The sequence below is a fragment of the Balaenoptera musculus genome, chromosome 19 (assembly GCF_009873245.2).
Source record: "Balaenoptera musculus isolate JJ_BM4_2016_0621 chromosome 19, mBalMus1.pri.v3, whole genome shotgun sequence".
NCBI classification, from domain to species: Eukaryota; Metazoa; Chordata; class Mammalia; order Artiodactyla; family Balaenopteridae; genus Balaenoptera; species Balaenoptera musculus.
Window position 1 is genome coordinate 42,802,559 of NC_045803.1, and position 20,564 is coordinate 42,823,122.

Below are 20,564 nucleotides of genomic sequence, written 5' to 3' on the forward strand. Positions count from 1 at the left end.
TGCAGACGTGAGCCAAACTTGAACGGAGGGAGAAGAGAAGAGAAAAATCTGTTGCTTCCCTTTCATACCCTTGTGAGAAATCAGAATGGATATTGCACACAGGAGAACCGGGATAAACAAGTCAGGTTGTTAATAAGGATTCTCTCCAAAGTGGAGGACAAGAAAACTGTAACACTTCTACCTTGTTACCTGGGTAGACTTCCCCATCAGCATGGCAGGGCCCTTTCTGACCTGGCACGAGCTGGATTTGGAAATACCTGGCACAGTGTTTTGCATCTGTGGTGAACGCTAGATTCTCTGGCCCTCACTGTAGTGGCTCTCCAAAGCTCAGCCCTTGTCCCTACTGCTGTAGTCAGGGGAGAACCTTTGTAACCTGCAGGTTGCTTAGGAGTCCATGTTTTGAATAGTTCCATTTTAGCACAGGATCCATTGTTCAACTCATATCATGTAGCATGTTAAAGCTTTGTTCCTAGTGCATGTATCTTTTACATAATTTATAATTTTTAAATTTATTCACTCAAAAAATATTAATTGCCTACTTGTTATATGCCACATACTGAGCTAAGGTGCTGGGAATAGAGCAGTGGACAAATAGACATGGTCCCTACCTTCATGAAACTCAAAGCCAGTGAGGGAGTCAGACATTAAATAACTATTTCAAAAAATATACTTAGAATTGAATGAAGTACCTCAAACGAGAAGTGGAGGGTACCAAGAGAACATAACATCTAACCTAGGCTGGGAAGGTTTCCACTGAGGACACACATATAAGTCTAAGCTAAGACTTGTTGCATAGGAGTTTGGGGGTGTGTACAGTGCAGATGGAGGAAACTCTCCCAATTAAAGAAACATCATGTATGAGGGCTGGGAAGCAGGAAAGAGCTTGGTATACTTAAGACACTGATAGAAGGCCTGAGTAGCTGAGTTGTAGAGACCAGGGGTCAGAATAAGGTGGAAAGGTAGGCACATATGTGTGTGTGACATACCACATTAGGTTAGAACACTGCAAGAAAGCAGAATAGGTTTAGTGCAAGTATTATGAAATCTGACCTGAAGTCAAACTGGACATAACTCTTAGCAATGAGTAGGGAAACCCTCTGGGAATGGATTTTTGAGTTTGAGGATTAAAATCTGATACTGATGCTTGGTGTATTAGAATTTGACTCTCTCTAGCCTGTCCTTAAGAAGAAAAGAAATTTTATTGGGGCCTGTTGTGAAACCCATTTCTTGGTAGATTTACTTAGCACTCCTAATTTTATATTTCCCATGTAGTTTGAAAAAAACATTGTTGGTTCAGTTGCTAGGGTCATATTATAGTCCTGCTGTTAGAACTGTCAAGGAGAAGTTCCCCAATGGAATAGTTTTTCTTAAGTTGTACTGTTATTGGATTTAGTTGACCTGATTGATTTGTGTTTTTCTGGTAGAATATTGATTTGAATAGTCTTTATTTCCATAGTTGAGAGTGTGCTTTTTTTTTTTCTGCTTTTCTTTTTTCTTATTTAACACTTAGAAATTCAAACCATATCCCAAATGGAAAATAGAACACAGAAATCTCCATTTCCTATTCGAGAAGCCCATTGTTGGGGGGCTGGCTATGTAAATTAGTCATATTCTAACAGAGACTCATCTGACTGATGCAAATGTACATCCTTTACCTGTCCCTGCCCTTCCATGAGCCATCCTGACTCACTGATTATATCTTGATTCCTCTGACTTTGCACTTAAAGTGAACATAAACACGTCACTCCTATACTTTTGCCCTAGATCTATTATTTTTTTTTCCATTTGATTCAAGGATTTATAAGTGGCTTCTATAGTAATGCTAGGTTTTCTGTCTTGGTATTAAAAAAAAAGTCACAATTCTGAATTATGTTTTCAGATGATCATTGGCTAGGTTGTTGCTTCAGAGTCTAGAAGATTACATTGTATTCAATACCTATCCCTGATTAGGATTCATTGTTTTAACTAATGAAACAGGATCTAACAGAATTTGAACTCTTCTTTCTTTCCTTTCTAATTTAGGTAATTAAGATGATTATTAGAACTAGTGTCTAGGAAGAGGAGTTGATTTGGAGAAAGTGTAGGTTTAAGACTGCTAACTAGACAACCATATTTCCAAACTTATTTTCTAAATGTCAGGATCGGTCACCAGTAAAAGTATGATGTTGGTAACTTGCCTGTCCCCTCAGGAAGCAGTTTCTGCATGATGTTCCAGGGCCCATAGTGTCCTCTGAAGCACTGCTGCGTGGAACAGACCTGATCTTGGTGGGGCTGGGACTTCGAACACAAATCTTGAGATCTCATGCCACTTTTTCTGAGAGTATCATAGAATGAACTCATTCAAGAACTATTTATCAAGTGTCTCTTTTCCCTCATGGAGTTTACCTTCTAGTGGTTGTGATTAATCTGATGAATTCTTAATTTTAAAAAAAGATTTATATTTCTATATCTTGTATCTTTATATATGGCTCATTATGAAACAGAGCATACTACGTGCTGACTTCAAACGAAAGTAAAAGTACCACTTGTAAAATAAATTCAGTGACATTGTATATAAGGACCCAGACATATAAGCTGCTCAGCTAAATATCTGAAGAAACATAGGTGATATACAGAAGGGAGAACACAAAATAAATGTAAATGTTTTTCAGAATTAGGAATTTTTAGGTCAGCATTTTATTGCTGGAAGAGACTCTTGGATTCTTCCAAAATAGTGATTCTCACTGCAGCAGGGTAAGGCAGAATGAGGGTGTGTATGCCTCCGCAGGGAAGCTTTGTAAAGTCTCATGTGGGGCTTTTTCAGTGTACACATGCCCTCCTCTGGCTGTCACTCGAGTTCTCCTCTGCTTCCCTGCGAAGACACACTCTCTCCCACCACCCAGCTGGTCCAACTCCCAGGTTTTTTTGTTTTTGTTTTTGTTTTTTTTAATTTATTTATTTTTGGCTGCGTTGGGTCTTCATTGCTGCACACAGGCTTTCTCTAGTTGCGGCGAGGGCGGGCTACTCTTTGTTGCAGTGCGCGGGCTTCTCATTGTGGTGGCTCCTATTGTCGCGGAGCGTGGGCTGTAGGTGCTCGGGCTTTAGTAGCTGTGGCACACGGGCTCAGTAGTTGTGGCTCGTGGGCTTAGTTGTCTCCGCAGCATGTGGGATCTTCCCAGACCAGGGCTCAAACCTGTGTCCCCTGCATCGGCAGGCGGATTCTCAACCACTGCGCCACCAGGGAAGCCCCAACTCCCAGTTTTTAAATTTGAGAACTTGCAGAAATTTATAACAACTCACCATCTAACTGTTCCACTCCTGACACCCTGAAAGAAATCACGGATGTGAGCTGACATAACACTGCTCATTCTGTTCCTGAAGCATTCCAGAAACTCTGGGAGCGAGGCAGCCAGATAAAGGAATCTGTCACTCACTTGTGGGTTGCTCCTTCAGGCCTCGGGGCTTTTACACAGAATTCTGAGGTCTGGATGTGAGATCTGTGCTGACAAGCAGTGACAGGAGGAGCAATGAGGGCTTTATGGTCACTTCTCAATTTTGATAGTGGTCCTTGGTGACCCTTGAAAAATAATTAATACTTAGTGCTTCAGTTTTGTCATCTGCCAGTTAAGTGAATATTACTTTATACCTCAGAAATTTTTTTGAACATTTATAAGCAAATAGTTGGCACCTGTAGTCTTAGATTTCCCTGATTATTCTTACAGTGGGAAATCTGTAGGCTTATGAAGCTGAAGGAATACATAACTTTCATTGCCTTAGAAACTATTAGACTCAGAATCCACCTACCTGCCCATGGTGATTAGAGAAGTTACCTAGTTGAATAAGGTGAATCCCACAATGACTAAGAAGTTTGAAAACAGGGAGAAAAGATGGTTGGGTTTTTTTAAAAACAGACTTTATATTTTAGAGCAGTTTTAGGTGCACTGCAAAATGGAGCAAGAGGTACAGAGATTTCTTACACACTCCCTGCCCCCACACACTCACAGCCTCTCCCACTGTCAACATCCAGCCCCAGAGTGGTACATTTGTAGAATCAATGAACCTACATTGACACATCATCATCACCCACACTCTGTGGTTTACATTAGGGTTCACTGCTGGTGCTGTGTACTATGGGTTTTGACAAATGTATAATGACAGGTATCAACCATTATAGTGCTGTACCTAATAGTTGCACTAACCCCAAAATCCTCTGCCTATTCATCCCTCCCTCCCCCTAACCTCTGGCAACCACTGATCTTTTCTAGTTGCGGCGAGCGGGGGCTACTGTTTGTTGCAGTGTGTGGGCTTCTCATTGCAGGGGCTTCTCTTGTTGCAGAGCATGGGCTCCAGGCGTGCAGGCTTCAGTAGTTGTGTCACGTGGGCTCAATAGTTGTGGCTCGCGGGCTCTAGAGCGCAGGCTCAGTAGTTGTGGCGCACGGGCTCAGTTGCTCTGCGGCATGTGGGATCTTCCCAGACTGGGGATCGAACCTGTGTCCCCAGCATTGGCAGGTGGATTCTTAACCGCTGTGCCACCAGGGAAGTCCCAAGAATTCTTTGTATATTTTAGATAATTGTCAATAATCAAACGTGTCTTTTGCAGATACTTTCTCCTAGTCTGTGGCTTGTCATCTCTTTCTCTTGACATTGTCTTTTGCAGAGCAGAAGTTTTTAATTTTAATGAAGTCCAGCTTATCAATTATTTCTTTCATGGACTTTTTTGGTATTTCACCTAAAAAAGCCATCACCATACCTGAGGTCATCTAAATTTTCTGTCTTATGTTATCTTGTAGGAATTTTATAGTCTTGCATTTTACATTTAGGTCTATGATCCATTTTGAGTCAATTTTTGTGATAGTGTAAGGTCTGTGTCTAGATTCATTTTTTTTGCATGTGAATGTCCAGTTGTTCCAGCACCATTTGCTGAAAAGTTGGTCTTTTCTCCATTGTATTGCCTTTGCTCCTTTGTCAAAGATCAGTTGACTATCTGAGTTATGAGTGACATCTGAGTTAAGAAAATAAATCTGGGTGCAACTTCCTGTTCTTGTCAGGTGGGCATTCCAGAATCCCAGTTCATCTCACAGAACCGAAATTGGGAAGGAGTTCAGCCTTAATTTGCAGATTTGAAAACTGAGGTTCAGAGGATGGAAATACCCTGTCAAGGTGCCACAGGGAGTTAGTGGCAGGATCAGGGAGTTGGAATCCAGGTCCCCTGGGGACCAGTCCAAAGCATCCTTCTTTGCAGTTTTAGGCATTGCGTCTCATTGTTGCAAAGTTCTGCACAGTGCTCAGCGTCTACCCAGGCACTCAGTGCATCAAAAGGCAATTTATAAGGAATTAATTTATAAGGCAATTATTAGAAGGCAAGAGGGTGCCAAGGGCCATCAACTTGAAAGCACTCATTTGGGCACAATATTTGCTGAGAGGAGAATAAAGCCTGCTATAAAGAATATTTCCTTGGATAATTAACTTTGTCCACCGGTTGCTCTAACAACCATCAACAGACTCTAGCTAAGAAATGTCATCCTTGTCTGAGATCAGGAAAATTAGCTATGTCGGAGAAAGAGCAGTGGAATGAGAGTCAGGGGGTCATGCCCAGCTCTGCCATTTCTCAGTTTCTGGAGCTAAACAGTTTCCCTTTCTGGGTTGCCTGTAAATGGTGAGGTCAGACTAAATAACCTTTTTTTTTTTTTTTTTTTTTTTTTTTTTTAGGTTTTATTTATTTATTTATTTGACTGCACTGAATCTTAGTTGCAGCAGGCAGGCTCCTTAGTTGCAGGAGTTGGGCTCCTTAGTTGTGGCTCACAGGCTCCTTAGTTGTGGCAGGTGGGCTCCTTAGTTGTGGCATGCAACTCTTAGTTGCAGCATGCATGTGGGATCTAGTTTCCGGACCAGGGATGGAACCTGGGCCCCCTGCATTGGGAGCGCAGAGTCTTAACCACTGCACCACCAGGGAAGTCCTGAGGTCAGACTAAATAATCTTTGAGATCCTTCAAAAAAAAAAAAATTCGTTGACTATATTTGTGTAGGTCTATCTCTGGGCTGTCTATTCTGTGCCATTGGTCTATTTGTATCTTTTTAAGAAGAAATTGTTGTAACAGAAATGAGAAAGAAGGGGCGGCGGGAGGAGCGGCAGCGGCCCGGCAGCCCGGCTTCGCGAAGGCTCTCAGGCGCGCCGCAGCCCGCAGGCACCCGGCATGTGCCCGGCACGCGCCCGCCCCGCGTCACGATGCCCAAGAGGAAGGTCAGCTCCGCCGAGGGGGCGGCGAAGGAGGAGCCCAAGAGGAGATAGGCGAGGCTGTCAGCTAAACCGACTCCTGCAAAAGTGGAAATGAAACCAAAAAAGGCGGCAGGAAAGGATAAATCTTCAGACAAAAAAGTGCAAACAAAAGGGAAAAGGGGAGCAAAGGGAAAACAGGCTGAAGTGGCTGACCAAGAGACTAAAGAAGACTTACGTGCAGAAAATGAAGAAACTGAAAACGAGGAGAGCCCAGCTTCTGATGAAGCAGGAGAGAAAGAAGCCGTCTGATTAATATCAGACACCTGGTCCTGTCAGTGGTCCCTGTCTCCCTTCTTGTACAATCCAGAGGAATATTTTTATCAACTATTTTGTAAATGCAAGTTTTTTAGTAGCTCTAGGAAGATTTATAAAAAGGAGGGAATCCCACCTCATCCCATTTTTTAAGTGGTAAATGCTTTTCTTTCAGAGGTGAGATCATTTGCTGGTTGTTTATTTTTTGGTACAACCAGAAAATAGTGGGATATTGAGTATGGGAGGCTTTGATTGTCTTGGGTGTCAGCTTAACATTCCACAGATGGAGGGTAGCTTTTCTATCCTATAGTACAAAGCATACTAAATGGCAGTTTGGAGTCAGTTTTGCATTTAATGTCTTAAACACTTTAAATTACTTCTCTTCCCATGTTGTTTTTGGTAGAATTGTTTCCTAAAGCAAACCATTCACCCCTTGATCTTGGCTCTCCTCGGCAGAATTTTGTGCACTCTGTTAACATCTTTGGTCGTGGTAGTCCAGTTCTTCTAGTAACTGTTAATGTGTTGTGAATGATTGACAATTTGAGTATGTAGTGTATATGATATTAAATTGTGAATTAGTGGGACTTACGATGTAACAGCATATCAATATTTGAAGATATTGGTACTTGATATCCTGTGAAGGAAAATTTGCGTCCAAATTTTAAGCTGGAAAGTCACTGGAATAACTGTTCAGAAAAGAATCACAACTACATGATTATTTAGATTTTTGGTATGTATGTTGAGAACTGTGTACAAATTGAAATGTCTGTGTACTGATCCTCAAAACAACCAGTAAAATCTCAATTATGAAAGAAAAAAAAAGGAAATGAAAAAGAAGATACTTTTATACATACACTTTTATATACATATGTACATAAAAAAAGTGCATATTTTTTACATACACTATAGATATAAGTAGATATTCCCATTTCAGATGCTTAAAGAAAAAACAAAGGTCCATGATACTACAGAGGCATTGAACGAAGTCTAGCATAATGATAACACTTGCATAATTATTCTAAAATGTCTTTTCCAGTTCCACATAGATTCTTGATAAAATTGACTCTTTTCTTAGGTGACATATTTTTATGGTGAAATTCTACAGGTACAAACCTGACATATACCTCAAGTTTTCATTTACTTGGGAGGAAAGTGATAGAGAAAATGAACAGTAACAATTCTGTGGAAGTATAACATGAGAATATTACATAGGTCCTATGAAAACAGTTGGTTAATTGATTGGTTGGTTGGATAATGAAGTGCATGAATGAGTAAGTAATAAATACCCTGCCTTGTTCTAAAAAGGATTTAAGGCATGCAAGGTTTTCAAATGATCAGGGCTTCATGAAGCTTCATATGACAGTTTTTCCAGTATTCTCAAACAGAAAAGGATCACCACTGATTCTTGTTTCTTCACTGACCTCTTGTGCACCTTCCCTAGTAAGGCATGATTAGAACAGATCTTCTGGAGAGAATAAGATCTTACGTAGTTTTCACTCCCGTTTTCTAGGAGAAATTCCCTTCTGTCAGTTACCATCCCATTCCCTTCCAGACCTACGATGCCCTTGTATGCTAACCAGCCACTTTATAAGAAGAGCTTTATTCATTCAAGTGAGACTGTGTAAGGTTTAGGTAAGAGTGTGGACTCTAGAGCCAGACTTGTTTGCTATTTTTTTTTTGGCTGCACTATGCGGCTTGCAAGATCTTAGTTCCCCGGGCAGGGATTGAACCTGGGCCCACGGCAGTGGAAGTTCAGAGTCCTGTGGACTGCCAGGGAATTCCCAAGTATATATATTTTTATGCTTTTTAAATTTATTTTTTATTTTTTGGCTGCACTGTGTGGCATGTGGACCTTCGTTCCCGGACCAGGGATTGAATGCATCCCCCCTGCAGGAGCCAGACTTGTTGAGTTCACATCTTACCATCTTCTAGTTGTGTGACCTTAGACATGTTACCTAACTGTTCTGTGCCTCAGTTTCTCCCCTGTTTACCCATCCCTTTCTCCCTCTCTCTCTCCTGCGTTGGGTCTTTGTTGCTGCGCACGGGCCTTCTCTAGTTGCAGAGAGCAGGGTCTGCTCTTCGTTGCAGTGCGCAGGCGTCTCATGGCAGTAACTTCTCGTTGCGGAGCACGGGCTCTAGGCACGTGGGCTTCAGTAGTTGTGGCGTGTGAGCTCAGCAGTTGTGGCTCGCGGGCTCTAGAGCGGAGGCTTAGTAATTGTGGAGCATAGGCTTAGTTGCTCCGTGGCATGTGGGATCTTCCTGGACCAGGAATTGAACCCATGTCCCCTGCAGGCAGATTCTTAACCACTGTGCCACCACGGAAGTTCCTCCCCCCATTTAAAATATAAATAATAATAGTAACTAGATCATAGGGCCATGAACATGTATGTGTATTTTTTGTTTATTGTATTTATTTTTAAAACATACACATAGCACTTACTGTGTATCAGGCACTAAGTACTTTGCTAATATGGACTCATCTTTTTATGGCAAAAGGGACATGAAATTAAAAAATACAGTAATACAATAAAAATCAAAATATAAAAGAATTTCACCATACGACTGAGTATTAAAATATGGTAAGAATAGCTGTAAGAGACAAACAGTCTAAGATGTAAGTGGGTACAAAGGATGAAAAGAGGCTATTCACAGAAGAAGAAATGCAGACAGTTAATAAACATGGAAGAATGCTTAACAGCACTGTTAGTCTGGTTAATGCAAATTAAAATAATCAGCCATGTTTTGCCCATCAGATTGTAAAAATTAAGACTAATAATATGTGGGGGGAGTGGGGAGGGAAGAAAAGAGTAATAATTTGCATTACTGATATGTTTTTTAACTTAGAAAAGTACCTGCACAAGGTAAGTATTCAATAAATGTTAGCTGTAATTATTCGACCATAGTATTAGAGTACCAGACTCAGGCTATATGCTGATTACACCAGGAACAAGGTTTCGTTCCTACCCCTTTTTCTCAGGATCTGTTGCCTTGTGCTCAGGTCATATTAACATCCGCTATGTTAATTTGGATTTGGCATTTTTCATTTCATTTTGTAGTTGAAGTCAAGTGAATTTGCCATTCTGAAGCAATTGCTGCCTCTGTTGGAGAAGGTCTCCAACACATACCCTGACCCTGTCATCCAGGAACTCGCTGTTGATCTCCGCATCACCATCTCTACCCATGGAGCCTTTTCCACTGAGGCTGTCAGTGTGGCTGCCCAGAGTACCCTGAACAAAAAGGATCCAGAAGGGAAAAGGGAAGAGCAGCAACAAACCAGTTATGAAAGATACAGCAATGTGTCTTATAACCACCTTGAACAACAGGGAAGCCATTGCACATCCAACCAAACAAGCCTGACACCTAATGCTCCACTCGTTCCTCAGGAAGTCCGTGAGCCCAGCATCACTACAAACCAGAAATCAGGAAGCATAACCACAGAACAGCTCCAGGAAGCTCTTTTATCAGCTTATGATCCTCAAATTCCAACACGGGCTGCTGCCCTGAGAACTCTTTCTCGCTGGATAGAGCAGAGAGAACCAAAAGCCCTTGAGATGCAGGAGAAGCTTCTCAAGGTGAGTAGAACACCACACACACGCATACGCGCACACGCGCACACACACACACACACACACACACACGCACGGTGAGACCACTTTCCAGGAGCCTTGACTTGTATCAAGCACTGTCCTAGGCCACCCTTGCGGAAATTGTGATTGTTCTATGGAAGCAAGACTCAGACACAGGAAAGACTTAGATACACATGAGACTCAGTTGAACACGAGCAGGGTGAACTTTTACAGCCAAGAAACCCTGTGGACAGTCAGGAGAAGGAGAGAGTTGAAATCTGGAGGAAGTAGATCTTGACATGGCTTCACAAACTAGTAACGTTTGAGCCAATGAAAGAAGACCCTGAGCAAATTCCCAGAGCAAATTCCTTTTCTGGTAGATAAGGCCACTTTCAACACTGTGACCAGCCAAGATAAGCCACCTGTTTTTTCTGGGTCCCTTTCAGAGGGGCTTTGGACAGAACTGGGTCCCCTCCCCACTTTCCCTCCATCACAGTGAAAAGGCTGTTCTTTATATCGTAGATTTATGTGGGAGACTGTATATGCTTAGTTGGGGATCTTTTCCCTTTTGTGGAAATTGTCCTGACTTCAGTATGGGTTAGAGATTAAGAGCCAAGGGTCTAGAGACGACTGATCAAATTACAGATCATTTTCTTGGACAAAGTCACTTAAACTTTCTGAGCCTCAATTTTTACATCTGTAAAGTGAGGATAGTTAGTTGTAACTGGACGCATTTTATGTTGAAAGATTTAAAATAAAATAATTTGGGGATTCCCTGGCATCCAGTGGCTAGGACTTGGCGCTTTCACTGCCAGGGCCCCGAGTTCAGTCTCTGATCAGGGAACTAAGATCCCGCAAGCCGCAACGCACAGCCTAAACAAATAAATACGTAAATAAAATAATCCATGTAAAGCACGAATTATAGTGGCAGGCACATAATGAGCACCCAATAAAGGTTTAGTATTATTATTATATTACTATTATCTTTTCCATATACTCTAGCCATTAGACTAAGAATTATAATTCTGATTGAAAACATTTATTTTTAGTCACTGAAGTATTAGAACCAGTAGTGTAATGATAACTTCTGTTTATTGAGCCAGGCCCTATGCCTTTCAGACATTATCTCTAATCCTGGCAACGACCAAAATATTAACATTATCCTCATTTTATAGATGAGAAAACTGAGGCACAGAAATGTGCCAAGGATTTGCTGTCATTGAAATGTTGCTGAAAACCTCAAATTATATATCTCCTTTGAGTAATCATTAAAAATATGCCTTCACACACCTATTTAGATGGTTAATGCTATGAACATCTTTGGAGTTTTCTTTAGGTAACTTAACTTTCATCTGCTATACATAATTGGTCATCAAGTCCTGTCAATTCTTTTTTCAAGAAGTCTTTCAAATCTGTCTGTTCCTCTTCATTCCCGTGGCTACTACCCTGGATTAAGCTTCTCTTACTCCATACATGATTTCCACCCCTTCCAACCTGGCCATTTTCCCAACTTAACTAATCTTGGGCTCTCCCTAACATGCCACAGATGTGGAGACCAGCAGTATCAAGTTGATATCAAGAATTGCTGTTCCTGTAAAGGACACATCACTATATATGGAAAGACACCCCCCATCTTCTAGATACCAAGCAGGAGGGACATGGGCATATGGCCACTGTCTTCCTCTGGCCCTTGTGTTAGGGCCTAAGCCTAACATGTCAACTGTCATATCTTCTAGATAAGCAGTACCCACTGCGGTTGACGTGCCCTGGTGGGTTCCTAAATTATGAGATGTGTTGAGAGTAATTTGTTACTGATGTCAGTTGAAGTGCTGAAATTTGCAAAAGATTTTTAAAAATAGAACAGATTCAAGGTTATCCCAATAATAACATCTCCGTCTTGGCACTTGAATTTCCATACACTTTCTGAGTGCAAGAGAAAAGGATCAAATTATAGCAGGTGTTCCATTAATTGGACATAACCCCAAACCTGGCCTCTGTGTGTCAGGGCCTGTAGTCTGTCATGTCATATCTAAGAATGGGCTATCTACTTTGGGCTGTAGTGGAAAAAATGTTGAGGATTGTTCTTCCAGATTTTGGCTTCCATGCCTATTCTTGGTGTATACTCAACAACTTCAAGAAGTATCTCCCCTATAATCGCTACCCTCTTTTAGCTGTTGTAACAATGGGACTTCAAACGTATATACTGTTTTCCTCACAAGATTCTAAGGTCAGACCGATATCTCGCTATAACAAAGAGGAAGAAAAGAATTTATCTTTTTGAGGCTGCTCTAAGGGTCTCTTAAATCTTGCTTGCTGTTTGTGAATCATATCACTACTGTGTTCTGTGGTTCCAGATATTCTTGGAGAACTTGGAGCATGAAGACACCTTTATATATCTGTCTGCTATTCAGGGTAAGTTAGTCCTGGTTAAAGGACTTTGAGTTTGTGGACCAAAGATTATATCATGTATGTTTGCACAAAATCTCTAAATTCCTAGAGCCACAGACTGTTGGACATTTTGTCCCTCTTCCTGTCTCCTAGCTAGGACTTGATTTCAGTCATGATAATAATATTCCTAGAGAGTTCCTAAAGGGGTCCTAGAGAGTTTCAGTATCTCATAATGATAAGGAAGCCTTTATTTATGTTTACTTATCATTCTATAGATTAAATCCCATTTCCTCTAATTCAGGGAGGTAAAGAATGGCTCACACATGAGCTCTCATTATGTTGGCCTTTTAGGAACCTGACTACTGTCACTGTGCACCTTTGTTCTGTCTTTTTATTTATTTATTTATTTATTTATTTTTGGCTGTGTTGGGTCTTCATTGCTGCACACGGGCCCTCTCTAGTTGAAGTGAGCAGGGGCCACTCTTCATTGCAGTGCGCGGGCCTCTCATTGTGATGGCCTCTCCCGTTGGGAGCACGGGCTCTAGGTGTGAGGGCTCAGTAGTTGTGGCACACGGGCCCAGCTGCTCCGCGACCCGTGGGATCTTCCCAGACCGGGGCTTGAACCCGTGTCCCCTGCATTGGCAGGTGGACTCCTAACACTGCGCCACCAGGGAAGCCCTGCTCTGTCTTTAAGCTAAAAGAATCTCAGAATATATAATATTTCGTCATCAAAACATTTTTTGCAATAACTTTATTTCTCTTTTGTGATTCTTTGTTGTTCTCATCTCCATTAATTTGTGGATTTCAAATCCTCAGAGGATTTCTCCTCTCAGAGAGAGGCCTCATGGAAAGGGGTAAGAAGCAGGCACCCTTCCCAAAAGGGTACGAAGCAGACACGGTGAGAAGGCAGAATTAAGTCACAGTTTCTCTTGGCTCCATCAGTGCCGTATAGTTCTCAGGGGCTGGGGGTGGGTCACCGGGATGCGCCACCCCGTCCCCTGCTTCTCAGCTGTGTGGACTTTGGCAAATTACTTAATCCCTCTGGGCTTCAATTTCTTACCTGTAAAAAGGGAGCTAAATAGGAATGTAAAATGGTACAGCTGCTTTAGAAAACGATCTGGCAGTTCCTTGAAAAGATAAATGTAGAGTTGTCACTTGACCCAGCAGTTCTAAGTATTCACCCATGAGAAATGAAAACACATTCCACACAGAAACTTGTACATGAATGTTCATAATAGCCAAAAGGTGGAAACAATCCAAATGTCCACCATTTGATGAATGGATAGACAAAATGTGGTATATACATACAATGGAATATTATTCAGCCAAAAGTAATAATGAAGTACTGAGACATGTTACAGCATGGATTAACCTTGAAAACATTATAGGTGAAAGAAGCCAGTCACAAAAAAAACCACATATTGTATGGTTTCTTTATATGAAATGTCCAGAATAGGTAAATTTATGGAGACAGAAAGTAGATGAGTAGTTGTCTAGGGCTAGGGAGAAAGGGGAAAGGTTTGGGAGGTGATAGCTAAAGGGTACAGGGTTTCCTTGTGGGGTGATGAAAACATTCTAAAATTGATTGTGGTGATGTTTGTACAGCTCTATCAGTATGCTAGGAACTATTGAATTGTATATTTTAAATTGGTGAATTTTATGGTATGTGAATTGTATCTCAATAAAGCTATCACCAAAAAAATAATAAAATAAAATTTAATGAGGATAAGCTGGGACAAAGTGAGAGCGTGGCATTGACATATATACACTACCAAATGTAAAACAGATAGCTAATGGGAAGCTGCTGCATAGCACAGGGAGATCAGCTTGGTGCTTTGTGACCACCTAGAGGGGTGGGTTAGGGAGGGTGGGAAGGAGACACAAGAGGGACGGGATATGGGGATATATGTATATGTATAGCTGATTCACTTTGTTATAAAGCAGAAACTAACACAATAATGTAAAGTAATTATACTCCAATAAAGATGTTAAAAAAAAATCTAATGAGGAGGAGAGGGATAAAACTGTCAGAGATTAAGGAGATTAAATATAATATGGTAGATAGGATCCTGGAACAGAAAAAGGACACTAGGGAAAAACTAAGAGAATCTGAGTAAATTATGGACTTTAGTTGATAATGAAATGTCAGTATTAGTTCATTAATTGTGATAATGTACCATGCTAATGTAAAACTTAATAATAGGGGCAACTGGGTATGCAGTATATGGGAACCCTCTGTGCATCTTCTCAATAAATCCATAAGTCTAAAACTATTCTATCATTAAAAGTTTATAAAGGGGGCTAACATTACATGAGTTAATATCTTGAAAGTGCTTAGTACATATTAAGTGTTCGATATGTTAGCTATTATGGTTTTAATGTTATCATCATCATCATATCACTACTATTTCTATTGTTAGATTGCAGGTAATAATGTGGTGATATGTGTAACTTCTCAGAGCTAAAGCTTGAGTAGGTCGATTCTGTCAGGTAGTTCCTGCTACATGATAGATTACTGCAACACCCAGTCTTATTTATTTATTATCATATATTATCACTCATGAATCTGTAGACAAATGGGGTTCAGCTGACCTGGTCTGGGCTGGGCAGCCCTGCCGCTCCCTGCAGGTCGGTGGGCTGCAGTAGCTCTGCTGCACCTGTTCCTGATCGTCCCTGGTCCAGGGCCTCCCAGGGCGCATTCGTGTGGTGATGGCGGAAGTGTATGAGAGCAAGAATAAACTCGAGAGGCCTCTTCGGGCCTAAGCTTGGAACTGACAACCTATCGCTTCTGCCTCATTCTGATGGCTAAAGCAAGTCATGTGGCCCAACCCAAAAGTCAAGGGATGGAGAAATATACTCTGTCCCTTTAGTGGGACAAACTGCCAAGTCACGGAGCAAAGGACATGGATGCAGGGAGGGGTGAAGAATTGAAGCCAGTAATGCAGTCCTTCAGGCAAGGTTCTCTGTGAGCACAAAGGCACATGCAGCTCCTTACTGGCTACTTATTTCTTGGTGTAGTTTGGGTATCCTCTCTGCAGACCTGGAAGTTGAAACTTAAGAGAGAGTTCAGAGGGGAAGGTGTACAGCAATGAAGGCCTGAGCCTTGGAATTCATTCTTTACTCAACAAACATTTATTGTGCACCTACTATATAGTACAAAACACTTTCACAGTGAGTTTCATGACTTAGTTAAAAAACACGAAGACATTCTTCAAAGGAGACAAAATAACCAGTCACAGAGATAAAAGGACAGCCAGGCCAGAGCAGAAGAGTGGAGCATGTCGAGAGAGAAAGTGATTACTGGCAGCTGAGAGGTCACAGAGACCAAGAATTGAGATAAGCCTAAGGGCTCGATGGGGCTCAGGAAGCCACATGACAATGAGTGGCACTTATGGAAATCAAATAAATCAATGAGGCAAGAACCTAAAGTGCTGATAATAAGTCAGAAAACAAGTCATCCTGTACTTTTTTCCAGGAGACTGTAATACTGTCAAGGAGATGTTTCTCACTGATTTTTTAATTTTTTTTTTTGCACAAGATTTTCAGGAAGCGGTGGTGTGTCATTCTCATACAGCAACATTGCTGTTTGGAATAAGTCTCTTAGCTGATTAACCCACTGAGCTCATTAGCCTCTAGGGTCTGCTATAAAAATCACAACTGTTGGTTTTGTGTTTGTTTTTACTACTTTTAATTGGTGTGCTAATCAGTTAGTAGCTAATTTGGGGATGAAGAACATGGGAGGTAGAGGTCTAATTTCTGTTCTCTGCTCCCCATGGCAGACAAGTTTGAATTAATTGATGTTTTTGGTGTTTGTAACATGCACTTAAAGGCCAAGGCCTTAGGTGAATTTCCCATTAAGAAAGGAAAGAGCTGAATTTTCCCACCTGCATTGCCAATTTCATTTGCCCAGGCATAAAACTCCAGAGCCAAGCCATTCTGGATGTCCAGTCAGACAGTCAGACAAGACCAGCCCATGTGTAAATGTCCTGTAGTACAAGGGGGCTTGGCTGTGGTTTGAGTAGCATTAGTTTTGGGGAGTATGAGTAAGTGTGTGTATAAAGTCTTACTCTTCTAGGCTGACTGAATGTTTCCATGTAAAAGCTACAAGGTATCCTTTGCTTGCTTTATTTGTTATTTTGGATCTCTTTTGTAATTTCTCACCAACTTTGTTTGCAGTCAAGGCACAGAGCAGAGGGGAATTAAATAAGTTCATTCATTCAACAGATATTTATTGATGCCTGATACAGGAATGTCTGATGTACTATTATCTGTACATCACAACAATCTGAGAACCAAATTCCCTGTGAGTTAAAATTTAATTTTATGAAATACTGCATCTCTTTTTAGTCCTACTGAGAAAGTGATGGTTGATTTAGTTCTCATAGCAGCTGCTCCCAGACACTCAATAGCAGCTTCTTCCGGCAGAGAATTTTATACAAGTTGCTGAGTTCCAGTTACAATCCAGAGTTTATAAATAGAACACTTAATCTTAGACTGTGTCCTTTAAGTGTCTCTCCTTTTTAGACTTCTTGTATACTCTTTTTCTCATTGTTTTATCATCATCATCATTATACAAGTTAATACATTCTTATTGTTTTAAAAACATTTAAATGGCAAGAAAGTGTATAAGATAAAAAGTGGAAGTCTTTCTCTTCTCCAAAATAGGATTTCAAGTATGTCCTTAAGAGTCCCATAATGGGGACTTCCCTGGTGGCGCAGTGGTTAAGAATCTGCCTGCCAGTGCAGGGGACACGGGTTTGAGCCCTGGTCCAGGAAGATCCCATATGCTGTGGAGCAACTAAGCCCGTGCGCCACAACTGCTGAGCCTGGTCTCTAGAGCCCACGAGCCACAACTACTGAGCCCGCGTGCCACAACTACTGAGCCCGCGTGCCACAACTACTGAGCCCACGTGCCACAACTACTGAAGCCCCCGCGCTCTAGAGCCCGTGCTCCGCAACAAGAGAAGCAACCACAATGAGAAACCCGCGCACCACAACAAAGAGTAGCCCCTGCTTGTCGCAACTATAGAAAGCCCATGTGCAGCAATGAAGACCCAACGCAGCCAAAAATAAATTAATAAATTAATAAATTAATTAAAAAATTTAAAAAAAAAGAGTCCCATAATGTATATTTGACGTTTGGGGCATTTTTCACATTTCAGTCTTAAAATAGATGTTCAGTAATGAATGTGATAAATAAATACATGATCTTCAAATAAGATATTATAGCCAAGTTATTTATCTTAGTGTGCATCTGCTTGTGTGTCCTCGCAGTCACTTTTAATTATTTAAAGAACATTTTGAAAGCAACACCAGTGATAGCTGCATTTCGGGGATCCAAGTGATCCCCATCGGTGTCAAAAGAATCTTTGGACGAAACTACTAGGCTTGTGGCAAAAAGAAAAGAAACCCTAAGCTCTGAGCCAAGCATGGGAGGGGAAAGTATGCCAGTGTGTGTAGTGAAGAGAATCTAGACATCTTGACATGCTTGAACAAATTGCACTAACTCTTCTACCCTTTTCCTTCCACACAAGAGTTTTCATTTCTGGCAAAAGAGCCAAGGGGAGGGAAGGCAAAAGGCCTGGAAGGGAGGAAAGTAGATACAAGGTGAAATTGTTTTTACAGAGTTTCAAACTGAGCAGGGTTACAAGTCTTAACTTGTCAGAGACTGAACTCCCTATCCATTCTCAGATTTCTACTTCAAATAAACTAAGTTGGGCAACCATTAACTGAAAATAATTCTATCCCCTGAAGGACCATCTAATTGGATCGGGCATTGAAATTTGGAATGTAGTCCTGTGAAGTTTATCATCTCCATTTATGTCCTTGAAATGGGAAGATTTCTTTTGTGTCCAGACCTTGTACCACCTAATTAACAAATGAGCATTTAGCGAATGTCTCTCATATATGCTAGCTCAGTAAATTCTTGAAGTAGTTCTGGGAAATAGACATTATCGCCATTTTTTAAACTTCTTATTTGAGATTTAATTTACACACCTGAAATTCACCCATTTAGAATGTGCAATTCAGTGGTTTCTGGTACATTTAGAGATTTGTGCAACCATCACCACTATCTAATTTTAGAACTTTTTATCATCTCAAAAAGAAACCTTATATCCATTATCAGTCAGTTCCCATTCCTCACTCCCCCATGCCCCTGGGAACCACTAATCTACTTTTTGTCTCTATGGATTTGCCTATTCTGGACTTTCCATAATATAGAATGTGTGGACTTTTTTGTCTGGTTCTTTTCACTTAGCATAACATTTGTGAGGTTCATCCATGTTGTAGCATGTATCAGGACCTCATTCCTTTTTATGGCTGAATAATATTCCATTGTACTATTGATTAACCACATTTTGTTTATCCATTCATCAGTTGATGGACATTTGAGTTGTTTTTACTTTTAAGCTGTTATGAGGGGCACTGTAATGAGTATTCACGTACAAGTTTTTGTGTGGACATATGTTTTCATTGCTCCTGGGTATACATGAGGGAATGGAATTACTGGGTCATATAGTAATTCTATGTTTAACCCTTTGAGGAACTGTCAAACTGTTTTCCAAAGTGGCTGCACCATTTTACTTTCCCACGAGCAATGTATGAGAGTTTCAATTTCTCTACATCCTGACCAATACTTGTTATTGTCTGTCCTTTTATTATAGCCATATTAGTAAGTGTGAAGTGGTATCTCATTGTGATTTTGATTTGTACTTCTCTAATGGCTGATGAGGCTGAGCATTTTTTCATGAGCTTATTTTGCATTTCTGTATCTTCTTTGGAAAGATGTCTATTCAGATTCTTTGCCCATTTTTTTCCTTTGCCCATTTTTAAATTGGATTGTCTTTTCATTATTTAGTTGTAAGAATTCATATATTCTGGAAACATGTACTTTATCAAGTATACGGATTGGAGATATTTTCTGCCATTCAGTGGGTTGTCTTTTCTCTTACTAATGGTGTCATTTGAAGCACTAAACTTCTTACTTTCTTTTTCTTTTTTTAAAAAATGTATTATTTATTTGGCTGCGCCTGGTCTTAGTTGCGTCATGAGAGATCTTTAGTTGTGGCATGCAGGCTCTCAGTTGTGGCTGCATGTGGGATCCAGCTCCCTGACCAGAGATCGAACCCAGGCCCCTGCCATTGGGAGCGTGGAGTCCCACCCACTGGGCCATCAGGGAAGTCCCCTAAACTTCTTACTTTTGATGAAGTCCAGCTTATCAGTTTCCTCTCTTATTACTTTCACTTTTGGTGTCATTTCTAAGAAATCATTGCCTAACCCAAGATAATGGAGATTTACTTCTGTGTTTAGTTCCAAGAGTTTTATTGTTTTGGCTCTTAACGTTTAAGTCTGTGATCCATTTTGAGTTAATTTTTAGGTGTGATGAGAGATATCCTCTTTCTATAGCTAAAAATTCTGAGACTTACATAGGTTAAGCCCCCTTTCCAAGATTACATAGCAAGTAATTTGAACCTTGTTGTTGACCTTCAAATCTTGCCCCCTCCTCTCCAATACACTTGGTTACTCTAGAACTTTTCAAATAATGATAGAATTTGCTCCTATTGTTGTGCTTTTAAAGATAGAAAACATATTATGATTATGATTATCAATATTTATTAAAAGTGAAAAATGCTTAATCATCTATAAAGCTTTGATTCTGTCAACAATCTTGAAATATAATAAAAGCAGATATAATTTTTTTATAAATGAAGAATTGACTTGCCTACAGCCATAAAAGTTGGGAGAGTGGAGGAACTGGGACCAGACCCATATCTCAGGGATTCCCAGTCCACTGTACCTTATCTTAACTACAGCCCAAGTGAAATATATTATGCCTCCTCCCCTTCTCCAAGTCAGAGATTGTATTTTAAAGCCCAGAATACTTGTGTTTTACATGAGCTCTTTTTTTTTTAATAAATTTATTTTATTTATTTTTATTTTTGGCTGTGTTGGGTCTTTGTTGCTGCGCACAGGCCTCCTCTAGCTGAGGCAAGCGGGGGCTACTCTTTGTTGCGGTGCGTGGGCCTCTCATTGCGGTGGCTTCTCTTGTTGCGGAGCACGGGCTCTAGGCACGTGGGCCTCAGCAGTTGTGGCACGCAGGC

At 40.8% G+C, this 20,564-nt stretch overlaps 1 protein-coding gene and 1 pseudogene across 2 annotated transcripts in view; both read left to right on the forward strand.

Moving 5' to 3' along the window:
- TANGO6 (transport and golgi organization 6 homolog) overlaps positions 1-20,564 on the forward strand; it is a 178,537-nt gene that overhangs the window by 61,461 nt on the left and 96,512 nt on the right. The window contains exons 13-14 of one of the 2 annotated variants that reach the window (XM_036834024.1): positions 9,565-10,080; positions 12,429-12,486. In XM_036834024.1, the coding sequence (XP_036689919.1) occupies positions 9,565-10,080; positions 12,429-12,486 (574 nt within the window). The remainder of the gene's footprint in view (positions 1-9,564; positions 10,081-12,428; positions 12,487-20,564) is intronic. The other variant, XM_036834025.1, reaches the window with a different exon arrangement.
- Positions 6,206-6,598, forward strand: LOC118885400 (annotated as a pseudogene).